At 53.3% G+C, this 14,630-nt stretch overlaps 1 protein-coding gene across 7 annotated transcripts in view; it reads left to right on the top strand.

Annotated features, from left to right (window-relative positions):
- Window positions 1-410: 410 nt before the first annotated feature.
- Window positions 411-14,630, top strand: part of LOC103786011 (collagen alpha-1(I) chain-like) — a 30,021-nt gene continuing 15,801 nt past the window's right edge. The window contains exons 1-3 of one of the 7 annotated variants that reach the window (XR_008621608.2): window positions 411-825; window positions 3,879-4,186; window positions 9,600-10,770. Coding sequence is in view for 2 of the 7 variants with exons in the window: in XM_055101146.2 (XP_054957121.1) it covers window positions 411-825; window positions 1,201-1,385 (600 nt within the window). In the remaining 5 variants the exon portion in view is untranslated. Of the gene's footprint in view, window positions 826-1,200; window positions 3,029-3,878; window positions 10,771-14,630 lie in introns of those variants that run through there. The other 6 variants (XR_010110544.1, XR_008621607.2, XM_055101146.2 and 3 more) reach the window with 6 other exon arrangements.

Below are 14,630 nucleotides of genomic sequence, written 5' to 3' on the forward strand. Positions count from 1 at the left end.
CGGAGGCAGCCAGGCGCACTCGCTCCTTCCCTACCGCCCCAGCCCAGTCACCTCGGCCCTTGGCCTGCCTGGCGGCCTCCGTGTCCTCAGGGCGACCCTCCCTGCGCCCGGGCTCCTTCGGGAGGCACTACGGGCTGGCTTCTCACCGCGCCTGGCCGTGCATCGTGGCTCCAGTCACAACTCGCGGCCGCCTGGGCGCACAGCCCCGCATCGCTCGGCCCACGCTCTGTCTGCCTCCGTCTAACCCCACAGTCGCTCGACTTTCTCTCCTTTTCCTTTTCCCCTTCTTTTTTTCGTTGTGGTGGCAAATCTGGGTTTCCTTTCTAGCCTCCTTCCTTTTTTTGTGTGTGTTTCTTTTGCAGCGGGAGGAGTCGGGGAGGAGGGGGGCAGCTTGGAGAGCTTAAAAAAAAATGTCCTGGCGCAGCGGCTACAGTAGGCCGGCGGCTGGAACGGCTCGGCGCGGACCGCCGCTGTCGCCGCCCGGGCCGCGGCTCGTTGCTGGCCCTCCCCGGGCGCGTCCCTCAGTCCCTGGTCTCCTGGCCCAGTCGCCGCCCCGGTGCGTCTCTCCCCAGCTCCGGCGGCTCGGTCACTGCTCCTGGCTGTTGGCTGAGCTCTGGAAGCCCCCTCGCCTTAATGCAGCGCCCGCCGACGTCACTGCGGCCTGCGACCAATCAGCGCCTCGCGGTCCCTCTCTAAACCATTCTGCATCCCCCGGCCCGGGAGAGTGCGGGGAGACCGCGTTTAGAGGATCAGTGGCGGCGGCACCCGCGGCCCCGCGCGGCGCGGACGGCGGGCAGCACCGTGCCTGGGCCCCCTCCTGCTCCGGTAAGGCGTGGGTTTCGATGGGAGGCACAGAGAGAGAGAGCGGGAATAGGCGCAGGCGGAGGCCAGAGTTCTGCTGTAGAGTGGGGGTAGTCCAAGACCGAGCCTTGTGGAAGGTTGGGGTGCAGCCGGGTCCGGAATCCCAGGCGGCTCCCCTGCACTGCTGGGCTTTGCAATTCAGCGGCTGTTGCCATTGTCCCCCCGTACTTTCTTGACCTGGAAGTTTGTCCCAAGCGCAGCGCACATCTTTGGAAGGGGAGGGGGCTCTTAGATGCAGAATCTCCCTCCTCCCGTCCCTCTCTCTGTGCCCCCTCCCCCAATCCATCCAAAGTCCACAGGGTCCGGGTCCTGGGCGAGCTGAGTGTCTGTCTCCCGCAGAGCACTCTCGCAAAGTTGATTCGGGCGGTTTCCTGATGGGGGCGGGGAGACCGGAGGCGCGGCGCCGGCGCGGGGGAAGGAGTGGACCGGGAAGCGCCTCGGGTGAGGAGTTGCAACCCTGGCGAGAAAGTTGTGAGAAAACTGTGATCCGGAGACACCTTTTACGTACAAAAACAAACGACTAGGCGGGAAACCGGGGGCTCCAGCGGCGGCTGGGGGTGGTGGTCGTGGCGTTGGGAAGAGGGAAGGAGGAGGGGGGTGCCGGGACGCCACGAAGAGGCTGCAGTAGATGGGCGTGCAGTGCATGGGCAGCGTGTGCCGGGATTCCAGTCCTCCCCTGTCCAGGCTTCGGGTTGGCACTGGCTTCCCCAGACAACAGCAAACCACACCCTCCATGGTTCACTCCTCAGGGAACCCGTAACTCCCTAATCCCGCTCTGGCTAGGAACTCGGGACCGCCGCCCCCAGGGGCCTATTTTCCCACACGTGGGGGACAGATCCTGGTCTAGAGTGCCTTCGCCTGGAAGAGTTACTGTAGTTTTTCGGAGCACTCAAGTCAAACCCTAAATTCCGTTTCGACCACACCTGTTCTGGGTGGGCTTAACCAGGATTTCTCCTGAAGTGGAGTCTGAAGGTGGTTGGGCTGGGCGGTCCCACTTTTGCTCCCCGTTTTTGTGCTTCGGGGGAGGGGGTGCTAGGAAGGCTCATTTGGCCCGAGCATGGAAGGCAGTGATGCTGGGCGTCCCTCCGGAGCTGGCTGGTATTGTGGAATTGGCATTTGGACCCCACTCGCAATGCGCAGACCAGACGGAAGCTGAAACGGGGGAAATGCTCGGGGAAGCGGAGTCGCAGTGAACCTGGGCTGGCAGGGAATCCCGCTGTGCAGATGGAATACACTCTTCGGACGAACGGGGAAGCTGCTTCAGAGAATCTGGCTTGCGCTCGGTGGAACCGTGGGGTTTTAGGGCTGTGCCAACGCCCCTTTGCTGACTCCGCCCGCACCGCCCAGCAACCTCAAGGCCCACAGGCAGCCCCCCGCCTTGCCGCCGGCGTCACCATGTCATGGAAACCGAAGCCGCGGAGACCCGCAGTGCGACTCGTTGGCGTTCTGCCCTGACCCCTGGGTGCCGGGACCCTAACGCCTTCTCCACACCTTCTTGCACATACACATGTGGGCTCCCCGCTGCGGGCCGGAGGAGCGTAGGGGACTAGTCAGCTCCGGCGCGCCGCCGGCCTCCGCCGGTCGCTCCCAGACCCCGACGCGGGGCAGGGCAGAGGCTGGAGAAGGCGGTTCTGCGATCTAGGGGGCGGGCTCCGCGGGCTCGGACTCGGCTTCGCGCTCCTCCTGCGGACCCGGCATTTCCCGGCGGAAGACGACCGGTACTCGGTAGGCTTCTGGCACCCCCGCAAGCGCCAAAAGCCGTGTGGCATGGGGTCCCCACTTCTTCCACCCGGACCCCCAGGCGCCTCCCAGCCTGCTGCGCTGCGTGAGGCCTGCGGGGAGGGGGCCAGTCCAGCCCTGCTGTCCTCACACTCCTCCCCTCCCCGCAGCTGTCCCGGTTCTCGCCGCCAGCGCCCTCGACCCAACCGCCCCTTTCTGGAATCTATAGTGGCCCCAGTCCCGGGTGGCTCGCCTCCGCCCCCGTCCCAGCTGGGCTCCTTCTCATGCAAAGCAGAGGGGTCACGGTGGAGTGTAGGGCGGTCAGTGGGACCTACCGGACGACAGCTGGACCTAGCTGTCGGCCCTTCCCCAACCCAAGGCCTGTCACCTCCCTCTGGTGGGCAGGAGGAGGTTGCTCCATCCATTTAGGGGTGTAAGAACCTTGGGACCTAGGTATAGGGGAAAGAAGGCCCCTCCCCACAGACGGACCAGCGAGGCAGGAGAGTTGAGGATGAGGACAGGACGCTCGCTCTAGGGCGTCAGGCTCCGCTCGTCCTGGTGTCCAGATGGCTCAGTAAACAGGTCCGCAGGAGCCAACCCTGGCGTCTCTGCAAGGGGGGCCAGGAGCGCAACTCAAAGTGCGCCTCTTGGCTCCAGATTCTAGGTTTGGAGTCCAGATTTAACTCCTCCACGGGGACAGCACATTAGACAAATGGTGGGTTTTGTTTTGTTTTCGTTTCCATTGAGCTTTTGTTTTAAAACATAATCGGTCGCAGAGACATGGAGAGAAAATTGACCAGGCTTTCTAAATTCGCCATCTCCGAAGCCGCTCAGCTCAGCTCTGCATTTAAGCCAGTATCCGTTCAGCGAAGAGCACCAACCTTCCCTCCTCACCTTCCCGGCCACATTTATTGTCTGCATCCTCAACTACGCAAGCGTTTTCCTACCCAATGTCCTCCACAGACCCACAGCCACTTACACCGCCCAGGACCTGTACATTCTGGACCAGGGTCCGCGGGGATCATTTTCGCCCATAGCTCGGTGACTGCAGAATCCTTTCCACCCTCCTCCCAGGCACCCCCGGATACGGCCCCAGAGGGCCTAGGAGGTGACTTTCACAGTCCAGGTTTCTTTTCTTGAGAAGCTCCTTGACGATCAGCCCCAGAGGGACCCTGGTCAGAACCCGGGTTGGAGAGGGTTCTGTCAGCCCTCTCCAGCTGCCATGCAGTTTGGGGAGTCTGAAGGTGCCCCTCTCAAACTTCCACTTCCCTTCCTTCCCCCGCCCCCGCCCCCTCCAGGTTCCAGAATGACGCTCGGCCCATGGACAGAGCCTGCCCAGTCACTCTCGGCTGCTATTGATCCCGAGGATGATGGCCGCCCCTAGCCATTTCCCTCCTCTCTCTTCGGTTCCAGAACAGCCCAAGGAGCAGAAAAGAGTGACAAGGCCGTGAAAGGAGGCGCCTGGGGCGTAGCCGGCTCTAGGAGGTTACCCCATGCGGAGTACACACCCTGCTACACCCATCCCGGAGGAGGGAGGAAATAGCCAGCCCGGAGCACCCCTGGACTCTGCCGGTCCCAGAGGCCACGCAAACTCCGCCCAGACTCGGTGAGGCCGCGGTAATGCCACGCAGGGAACTGCGTGGATAAGGTCGCTCGGATCTGAGCGCCAAGGTCTCCCGCCTCTCCTTCCCGTCTAGTTCTCTCCGGACTCAAATTGCCTTAATCTCACCCATCACTCTGTCATGGAAATGATCTACTCGTGTGCAGTACTTTACAGCTTGTATCACGGTCTCCCCTGAACCGTATAGCAAGAGGGTGGTGGGGGGTGGAAGAGAAGGGTACCATCTCCACTTTCCCGGCCAGGAGGCCCAAGTTAGGAGGCTTGTCCGAGATCCCTAGGTCAGCGCACTATTTAAGGTGAGAAGTTGGGTGGAGAGCTTGGCACCTTGCTCCAGTGTGCACTTTGCGCCTGGCCATGTTTTATAAGCAAGGGGGGCTTGGGCTGTTTAAGGGGGAGCAGGGACCGCAGGGCCAGGAAAGGGCAGCATCCGGCAGGCCGGGGCGTCACGGTGTGTGCCTGGCCTGGGTAGACAACTCCGGCTTCCCACGAGCGCTGGAGGGACCCTGGGCATGGGGCAGGGGCGTGGGGGAGGGGGGGCAGGGGCGTGGGGTGGGGCAGGGAGCGGGTGGAACAGCGAGGTCAAGCGTGGAGATTCCAGTTGCGAGTCAGCTCCGCGCCGCGGAGCAAAGACAGGACGTGGATAATCTTGGGAGCGAGACGCTGAGCTGAAGAACAGAAAAGAGAGATAGAGGCAGAAGTGAGGAGAGAGGGACAGGAAAAGAAAATAAAGGCAGAAAACCAGAGAAAAGATGAGACGGAGTGCGGAAAAGCAGGCGGGGATAAAGAAAGGAAAGATCTGTCGGGGAAATGCGGGGAGAAGTGGAGGAAAAGAAACAGAAAATAGACCCAGAGAGAGACCCTGCCACGAAGAAGGCCGCGGGGACGGGCGCGGAGCCGAGGGCCCTGCAGGCACGGAGGGGGCGTCCCGCGGGTCTGGGGGTGTGCGGCTTTGGGACAGGCGAGTGCGTGCTGAGAGAAGGAGGCAGCGTGTTTTGTGGGAGACTCTGCGCCCGTGGAAAAGCAGCTCTGGGCAGGAATCCAACAAATAAATAAAACGTCTAAGACGGCGTGACAACAATGTGTATTTGGGTGCGTGCCCGTGTTCCTCTGTCTGAACACAGTCACACCCAGTAAGGAAGACAAACGGGGCTCGTGCCTCACAGTAATTAATCCTCTCACTAATTGACTCTCTCCCCTTACCTAATGGCGGTGGTCACTGCCGATATCTGGAGAGACATCAAGTAGGGGGAGACAGAGAGAGAGAACCCCAAAGCTAACGACCTTTGGGACTGAGATTGAGTTTTTTCTGGACTTGGCAGCTCTAAGCCCTGCCCCCACCTCCACTTTTGGGCAGAGTTCCATAGATATTGCTGCCTTCCTTCCCCCTCCAGGTTTTGGGCAGCATTAATAAAGATCTCCTCAGATTAGGGTGATGTGGTTACACACACTGAAGCCCTTCTACCGCCCTCCACCTTGGGAGATCAGTTTCAGAGGCTGAAAGACACCCCTGTCCCTGGGACATTTCTTACCTCCCTGCAATACCAGCTCCCCCTCCCATGTTGTTCCCCCAGGGGCCCAGACCCTGCACCCTCTTCTTTCAGGCAGTACTAACTCTTCCAAGGACCTGGGCGGTGTCCCGCAGTCCCCTAAGGCAGGTGAGGTTTTGAACGGGCTGAGAAGCAGTCTGGGGTTGATGGAAGGAGAGCGGTGGGAGGTCAGGGCAAGGATGGGGAGAGGCTTCCAGAGACAACCTTCCTCAGACTTGGGTTGAGAGACACAGAGGCGCAGAGAGGCGCAGTTGCCACCAGGCAAGAGAGAGGCCTCTAGGGACAAAGGAGGGAAAGGTGGGCTCTATGCACTGTGGGAAGGAGCGCCAAGTGTGTGAGAGGCAGGAAGGTGGTCATGTCTCTGTGACTGTGAGGGTGACAGTTCTGGTCTCTCTGTGTGAGCATGGGGAAGCCCCCTATGTTCCCTCACAGCACCCTCAGTTCTCAGACTGGGGAGAAGAGGCAGGGGACTGGTCTGGGACTTGATGGTCCCCTTGGTAGCTGAGTTGGCTGGAAGGGGTCCAACACCCACAGTCTGTCTGGTAATGCAGCTTTGAGGCTTAGGTTTGGGAGGTGAATGTCAACTCTCACCCCTGTGAGGTGGCAGCTTTGCTCTGTTGGCCTCCTCAGAGGCTAAATAAAGAAATGCTGAGATCTATAAACCACCCAGCCCAGAGAGAAAAAGGAGGGAGGAAGGGCAGCTCCCTAGAAAAAAATCCACCCCCTCCCCACCACTAAACACATTTTTAATTGTCCCTTGGGAACATTTGTACATTTGACCAAAGCAAATCTCAAAGCAGCAGCAGCAAAATGAGTCAGAGGGGCTGGTGGTCCAGAGAGAGCTGGGGATTGGAGATGGGGAGGTGAGGAGAGGTGGCAGGCATGTTTGGGAAGGTGAGAAACTTGGCTCCTTTCCCACCATCTCTGTCAAGCTTTAGAAAGAAAGTGAGCAGGAGAAATAAAGTTCCAGGGGAAAGAAAGAGAAGGGCATATAAAAGGCAAATCCAACCCAGAAAGGAAAGAAAGTGAAGAAGAAAGAAAAAGGCAGGGAGTGGGGAGAGACTATAATAAAAGAGGGTGAAGGCGGCCCCAGGAGGCTGGGCCTCGTCCCAAACCATCCGTCTTCATTGTCTCCGTGTGTGCAAAGGCAACTCTGGCATAAGGAAAACCCACTATTGGAGCCGAGGCTTTATTTTATATCCTATACATCAGGAGGGAGGCAAAGCTTTATTTTCGCCAAGAGACAGATATTTTATTTCTCTCTTACGGTTTTATGTGTGAGAGATGTCAGGTTGCCACAATGGATGGCTAATGCATAGGCAAGAGGAAGCCGTGTTGGCATGCTGTGTGTCATGGGGTCTTGGGGGGGTGAGCGGGCCTGGGATTTAGGGCTGATGGGACACTCTGGGGGATTTGTGCTAAAACATCTCTCTTCATAAATCCAGAAGCATGGTCAGCTCAACAGGGAGAAGAAGGAGTTTTAGAGGGAAAAGAGTTGGGCTTAGCAATAAACGAACACACAAAGGAACCGCTTACCTTCCAACAGGCTCGGGCAACAGGGGCACGACAGCCCCATGGAAATGCAGACACCCATGTCCACGCACACAAGCGCCATTCACAGGGAAGTATTTTCCTGACACGAAATCCAATGTCAGTTTCCTTTCCTTTCCCCGTTTTATATTTTTCCACCCCCCTTCACCAGAAATCTTTTTTAACCTCCTCAGAGCCTTGGGGGAAAAGAGCCATTAATTTGCAAATCATCTGATCTGTGAAAGGATCAAGATGCCTGGTTTTCACTGCTAAATCCAACGTCTTGAGTGGACACAGAGGCACACACAAGCCCGTCATGCTGCCAACCCTTGGGAGCATAGGTGCCAGATCTGAAGCCAAGAAAAGACTCCCTCTCCTCCCGGGACCTGCAGCTGAATTAAGCCTTAGATTCCAAACTGCATAATGTTCATATTTTTAAACCTGGAGAGAAGTGGAGAGATGAAGGGGGACAAAAAGAGGGGGAACTTTGTTAATTAACGTGTTCCATTCAGGACTTAGACTAATTGTCTTCCCCACTTCCAGCCGCCCCCCAACCCAAGCCATTTCTTACAGGAGTTGCTTTTATTCATTCTCATGTTCTACTTTTCTCATTTTTGGATTAATATCTACTTGTTTAATATCTACTGTGGCGCAAAAACGTGACCACGCTCTTTCTTTTCAGAGGGTTGGAAGCAGCACAGGATTCCTAGACAAGGAGCTTGGAGACTTGGCTACACTGTCCCTGGCCATTGGGGAAGACGTTTAGCCTTTCCGGGCCTCAGTTTTCTCATCTGTAACATGAGGTGATTCGGCTAAATGATTACTGAGGTCCCTTCCAGCTCCGACCTCCTCTGGCCGAATGAGATAATGTGTGAAAACACTTTGTGAACACTAACACCAGACAGATGCCAGGGATCATTATTGCAATTCTAATCAATCCTCTTTTCTCCACATGGATCTTGGCTGTTTAGTGCCAGCAAGCAGGCTAAAGGGGGCTGAAAGCAAGAAAGCTTAGCGGACATGGAAAAGCTCTCTGCAGTGGGAGGAAAAAAAAAAAAAAACCCTGCATCTCCAGAAACATTGTGTCTCTGTGTGCCCCCTGAGGCCTAGTGGGAAGGGTTGGGGAAGAGGAGGCCTGACTTGGTATGACCCATTTTGGTCTACATGGCGGCAGAGAGTGTATTTCTTCAAAAGCATTGTTGGTCTCCAAGTGACTGACATGGGAACCTGATGGGAAGGCGATTTGCAATTGTTTTTTTCCAGGAAGAAAGAAAGAGCAAGGTGTAGCTGATTAGCAAGTTAATTATTTCAGTACCCCAAGGGTTCCAGTGTGGTGGTAAGTTGTCCAGCCCTGGTGTAATTTCACAGTCTGTGCATTTCCTGGTGAGCACCTGGGGTGCCCGAGTCTGTCTCTTTCTCCTTCCACCTGCCTTGTGTCTTCCTGACACACCTGGGGAGATGAGCAGGGGCTGGGGAGGTTGATGGTACAAGGTACACATTCGGCTTAGGCTGCGGGTGGGGGCCACGCCAAGAACAGGGTGGAGGAAGCCCAACTGATGCCATCTACCTCCGCTGAGTGTTTAATTATCTGGCCCTTTCTTCTTTAAAAAAAAATCTTTTGTTTAATAAATATTAATGAGGCGGGTTATCGGAAAGTGTAGTTGCCATGAGGTTATTTCCCCAGCCTTAGCATGGAAAGAAACTGGGTTTGAGGAGCCTTTCGGCCCCTCACCGCCTTCTACCCCCACCAGCTCTCCCGTGCTCACGTTCCGCAGCAGCTCTTCCGGTCTCACTTCAAGATTTGATTTCCCCTTGGGGGAGGGTAGGGGAGGGAGGATCATGTGGTCAAATGGACACTTCCCCTCGGAGAGATAAGTTGGAGATGTGAACATTAGCCTCAAGAATTAACAGCTTCTGCCGCTCTCTGCTCTCGGGGCTGAGAGGGCCAGCCCCCCGCTGCTCCTTCCGCGATGGATGAAGGGAGGGCTCTACAGTTTACTTAAGAGTGGTCCCATCTGCTCAGACTGGCCTTTCATAAGGGGAGGGATTTATGCAGTGTCCTTGTGCACAGACCTGGGATTTGGCTGAAAACCTTGGGCCTCTGAGAATATTACTGAACGCTAAAACGTTCAGCCATGGAGATGATTCATGATTTTGTCTGCATGGACAGTGTGTGTGTGTGTGTGTGTGTGTGTGTGTGTGTGTGTGTGTGTGTGTGTGTGTTTGTTGGGGTTTCACGCACAGTGATGATGGGTGCTATTCACCGTTCTCACTTTGAATCCAAATGTTAGGAAACTTTTTTTCCTTCTGTATTCACTCAGGAGACAGGCCCTGGCACCAGGCTCTGGAGACCCCACTTCCTGACTCCAGCGGTGCGAAGATGATACAATACTTTCTGGTGCTGACATTCAGCTGTCCCCCAAACAGGTTGGCTGATAGCCCTGCCCGTCCTTGAAGAGGGGCCGAGGGCTGTCTAAAAAGACAGTTCTGATGACTGCTTCGTTGCTAGTGGCAGAGGATTTGGGGCACAGGGGTGGAGTTAAGTCCAATTGCTGTTTAAATTGGACTTGGCCTCCTTTATTTTACAGTCCTAAGGGGTCTCCATAGGAGAAAAAGTAGCGAGAGCAACTTAGAACACAGGAAAGCAAGCATAGGGAAGAGTTTCTTGTCTCAATCTTGGTACTGCCGTGCCAAAATGAAGCCCAGGGATGGTTAAAAACGGATCCTAGGGACCGGGCACCTTGGCTCAGGCCTGTAATCCCAGCACTTTGGGAGATCAAGATGGGAGGATTGCTTGAGGTTAGGAGTTCGAGACCAGCCTGGCCAACATAGTGAGACCTCATCTCCAAAAATAAAAACTTAAAAAAAAATTTAAAAAACAAAAACAAAAATACAGATCCTAGGGAACAGAGCTTTGAGGTTCCCTGTGGGATCTTGGCCTGACTCTTGGGAGATGAAGAAGTCCTTGGCAAGTTTGAAAAGATCTACAAGTGCCATCTATTCAGGGGACTAAATGTGATTTCTTTTCACCGCCCAGTGGCTGGTAAGGAAGGAAGCATTTTGCATTTTCAGCTTGTAGGATGGTTATTGGTGGTCCTACCATCTTGCTCATGTTCAAGTTTGGTCGTGTAGATGAAGACCCCAGCTTCCCAGCTCTTAGTTTTTCTTTTCCCTCAGGCCATTCATAATTTAGCTAACATTCTAGTCCATTGACCAGCATGCATTTTGAAAGGTGAGCTGGCAAGCCTGTAACTGTGTGCAAGGTTGTTCTCATTTAGGCTCCAGGAAGGATATAGTTTCCCCATAAGAAAGAAAAGTGGGCGAGAGGCTGAGGTGGGAGGTCGCTTGAGTCCGGGAGGCAAAGATTGCAGTGAGCTGAGAACCATGCCACTCACTGCCTTCCAGCTTGGGTGACAGAGTGAGACCCCATCTCGAAAAAAAAAAAAAAAAAAAAAAAGAAAAAGAAAGAAAGAAAGAAAGAAAGAAATAAAAGCAAGGAACTATTTATATTAATCTTTTAATGAAGGATTTACCAATCTGATAAGTACAAAGCTCCTTTTCCTCCTTCTGAATGAGTAACTATGTCAGTCAATGTTGAGGGTCTGCAGAACCTATACAAAAATGCTTTCTTTGGTCTCTCAGTTTTAACACATGCTGGGGCTTGGGCCTGCCTCTGACAGACTGGGGAGGAGTAGACACATTCCAGAGACCAGGTCTTGGAGTGTTATCTCTTCCCCCACCTCAAATCCTCACCCTCCACTTTATCTGTCTTTAGCACGAATGCAGAGACCTCCTAGGGAAGTGTGAAGGGATGGGTTTTCGTCAGGTTTGGGGAAGGAAGGGGAATAAGATGAGCCCCAAAGAAAGATGGGGGTCATTTGGAATTTTTAGATGACACTCTTTTGTTATACTTTTCTTGTGTTGTGTATTATGTCCTACAAATCGTGCATTTGTTACAGTAAGCCACAGTGTGTATGTGTGTTTGCCAAGTGCTACTTGGCCAAAACAGTGTTAAATAAAATTGTAAGAAATGCTACCAGGGCCTTGCATGGGTTATTTAATTCTATCAATGATAAACAACGTTAATGTGTAGCATCTCAGTTGGCACAATATCATGTTTCATTTATATATGCTGAGATATATTTAAGCATGAAAGATACAGTTTTCCAACTTATATATTTCCCAGTGATTACTTAGGGGAAGTGTGATAGAAACAGCAGAAACCTTTCTCTCTCACATAAACCTGCATCCTGCAAACACAGACCGCCAGTCACACTTAGTCATATGGCCAGCCAGCCATGTACATATTTTCGTATATATGCCTTCACAGGTAAGTGTAAATGTAGATTTTAGAAATGTAGATTCAGATTTCTGTACTGGTACACGATTCTAGATACATGTAGCAGCACACAGGCCGCTTTTCAAAGTCTTTGTTACATTTACACATTTTCTCACACACTTACCTACCCTCCTGCATAGACGGATGCTAACAGCAACATGCATCTCACCCCACATGTGGATATGTATGTGTACACATGTTGGTACTCTCACTGCCAAGTGCTGATGTTCCCAGAAGGATATGTGCCCACATGCAGGAGGCTGTTCTGCCCAGTCTCCTCCTGAAATGTGCATTTGTGTGCATGTGCACATTTGCACACACACATGCACACTCCTCCACCCCTGCTCTGGGGAGTACACTAACATTCACTGACACGCTCCGTATGGCCATGGAGCAGCAGCTGCTCTGTTACTCTTGGAGGCTCCAGACCTGGTGGACAGTTTTTTTTACCTGGGAAGTGTGTGTTTGCCCTATGAACCCTGAGGCCTTCAGGATGGGAAGCCTGGAGGATCAGGGTCAAGATGCCAGCCTGTCTAGCCTCTGATGAAAATAATATGAAAACGTAGGAGTGGAGAAGGGGGTGGGGTAGCTGGTCTCTGCAGACAGATGCCTCCAAAAGAGGATCAACCTTTTATTTGCTCATTTGACAAACATCTCAGAGAGGTATATAGGAGTCAGGATGCCTGATTAGCTTCTCTGATCCTGATTCTGCTGCCAGTTAGCTGTGTGGATCTAGGCAACCTGCTCTCTAGGCCTCAGTTTGCACATCTGTAAAGAACGGGCCTGGGGCTGGATATGGTGGCTTATGTCTGTAATCCAAGCACTTTGGGAGGCCAAGGCAGGTGGATCACCTGAGGTCAGGAGTTTGAAAGCAGCCTGGCCAACATGGCGAAACCCCGTCTCTACTAAAAATACAAAAATTAGCCAGGTGTGGTGGTGGGCACCTGTAATCCCAGCTACTCAGGAGGCTGAGGCAGGAGAATTGCTTGAACTCAGAGGGCAGAATTTGCAGTGAGCCAAGATCGCGCCACTTCACTCTGTCTCAAAAAAAAAAAAAAAAAAAAAAAAAAAAGAATGGGCCTGGATGGGCAGTTCTCAACCTTGGATGCACAGAGGAATCATCCGGGGAGCTTTCAAAAAGTACAGATGTCTGGGCTCCACCCCAGACCAGTTAGATTAGCATCTCTGGGAGGTGAGTTCCTTGCATCTTTTTTTTTTTTTAAAGCTCCCCAGGTTATTCTATGTTCAACCAAGGTTGAGACCCAGTGGCTGAGATGGTCTCCAAGGCTCTTCTAGACCAAAAGCTCTATGACATGGAGGACTTTCCATACAAAAAGCACTGTGCTGGGTACCAGGGCACCCTGATGAAACATCTACATTTACTTGTATAAGGTCATTAAAAGTTATTAAAAATTATTCTTCTTTCAGTTTAGGCAAAGAATAATTTCAAACAAAATATATTTATCCTGGAAACACTCACGCTTGCATTTCCAGCTCTCTTTCTGTTTCTTTGTTTACTTTCCAATTTATCTCTCTCTGACTCACTCATCAAACATTAATTATATGCCACATATACAAATACTATTCGTGGGGATCTGATAAATGTGATAGATACCTTTGCTACCCACACATATTTCCTGGCTAGCTCCTCACCCAACCTGTTGGATAGCATAATATTTTTAGCAGGGTAAATGATAAGGCACAGGCTCCAGGAGGAAAGTTTTCTCCCCCCGCCCCCCAAGCCCAGCTGTGAGTCAGAGAACACCAGCCCCCAGGCCCGTGCCCCAGTTCTGGAGGCTGGCATGGTGCTGAAGAACGCATTGAGCTGTGTGTCCTAGAAAGCTGCTCTCAGACCTGGGCCTTTGGGAATCCCACATTAATATTCTCCACTAACAGTTCCCCAGGCAGGGCCAGTCCCCCTTGAAAACAAACCTGCTCCGTGACCACGCCTGCCAGAGAAGACTGCCTCTCATCCACAGTAGTGTGCAGAAGGCAAAACTGAGACAACACAGCCTGAGCTGCCGCCTGCGGGCCGCTTCTCTGTTGGAGGATGTTTAGGAGAGTATGGGGTAGGGCTTCTGCCTCTCATCTGCGGTGGGATGGAGGAGAGGGTTTTCATTCTGTATGGAGGGCCTCCACTTTTCCCTCCGTGTAATCACTCACTCAGGCCTCCGAGAGAAACTCAGACGGGAGCCTGCTTCTCTCTTTCCCTCTCTCCCTTTAGCTACACTGGCCTGCAGAGTTTTGGATGAGTTTTCTTTAGGAAAGTTGTCCCAACGTGGCCATGGTGGCGGCTCTTCTGTCCAGGCGAGTGCCAGAGTAGGGATCAAGGCTGAGACCCTTGGGTTTGGTCTCTAACCCTCTCATTCACTCCTGTTTGCTGCCTGTGTCTTTGTTTATCTCTGTATTTTCCCCCCTCTCTTTCATTTTGTCTTCTCCCCTGATGACATATGGATCAAGTCCTGGCCACCAAGGTGGCCTTGAACATAGCGTAGGAGAGGTTGCTGGGCACAGCGGACCTCTCATGCCATGCCCAGTCCCTCTTCTCCCCTCCCCTCTCCTCTTGCATAGAGGATGAGTTTGGTGCTGAGGAGGGAGAGGCAGCAGGGGATCCTCAGACTCTAAACTCTGATCCAGGGCCCAGCTTCCCAGGCTTGAGTCCCTTCCCAGGGTCCACCTCCCCTTGGGCCTGGGGAACGTCACACCCCAGGAAGTGATGGATTCCCCAGGCACCTTCAAAGAGCTCTGCATTTGTTTGCAATGCAGACCTTGAATCTTGCTCTGATCATAAATGTTGTTTATTTTGACTAGGACCTACTGAAAGGGGCTGAGAGGTATAGAAGGCAAAGAGAGAATTCTGTAGGGAAGATCATAAAACCATTAGCAAGGCAGGGCTTCTAGGGGTCACAGGATCACAGACGTTTTCTGGTTGGAAGGAGCATAGGCCATCAGGAAGGTCAGAAATGACCACTTTGTCAGCAAAAGGCCTTCAGGGGCCACACAGGGCTAGGGT

The sequence above is a fragment of the Pan paniscus genome, chromosome 19, assembly GCF_029289425.2.
Source record: "Pan paniscus chromosome 19, NHGRI_mPanPan1-v2.0_pri, whole genome shotgun sequence".
Classification (NCBI taxonomy): domain Eukaryota; kingdom Metazoa; phylum Chordata; class Mammalia; order Primates; family Hominidae; genus Pan; species Pan paniscus.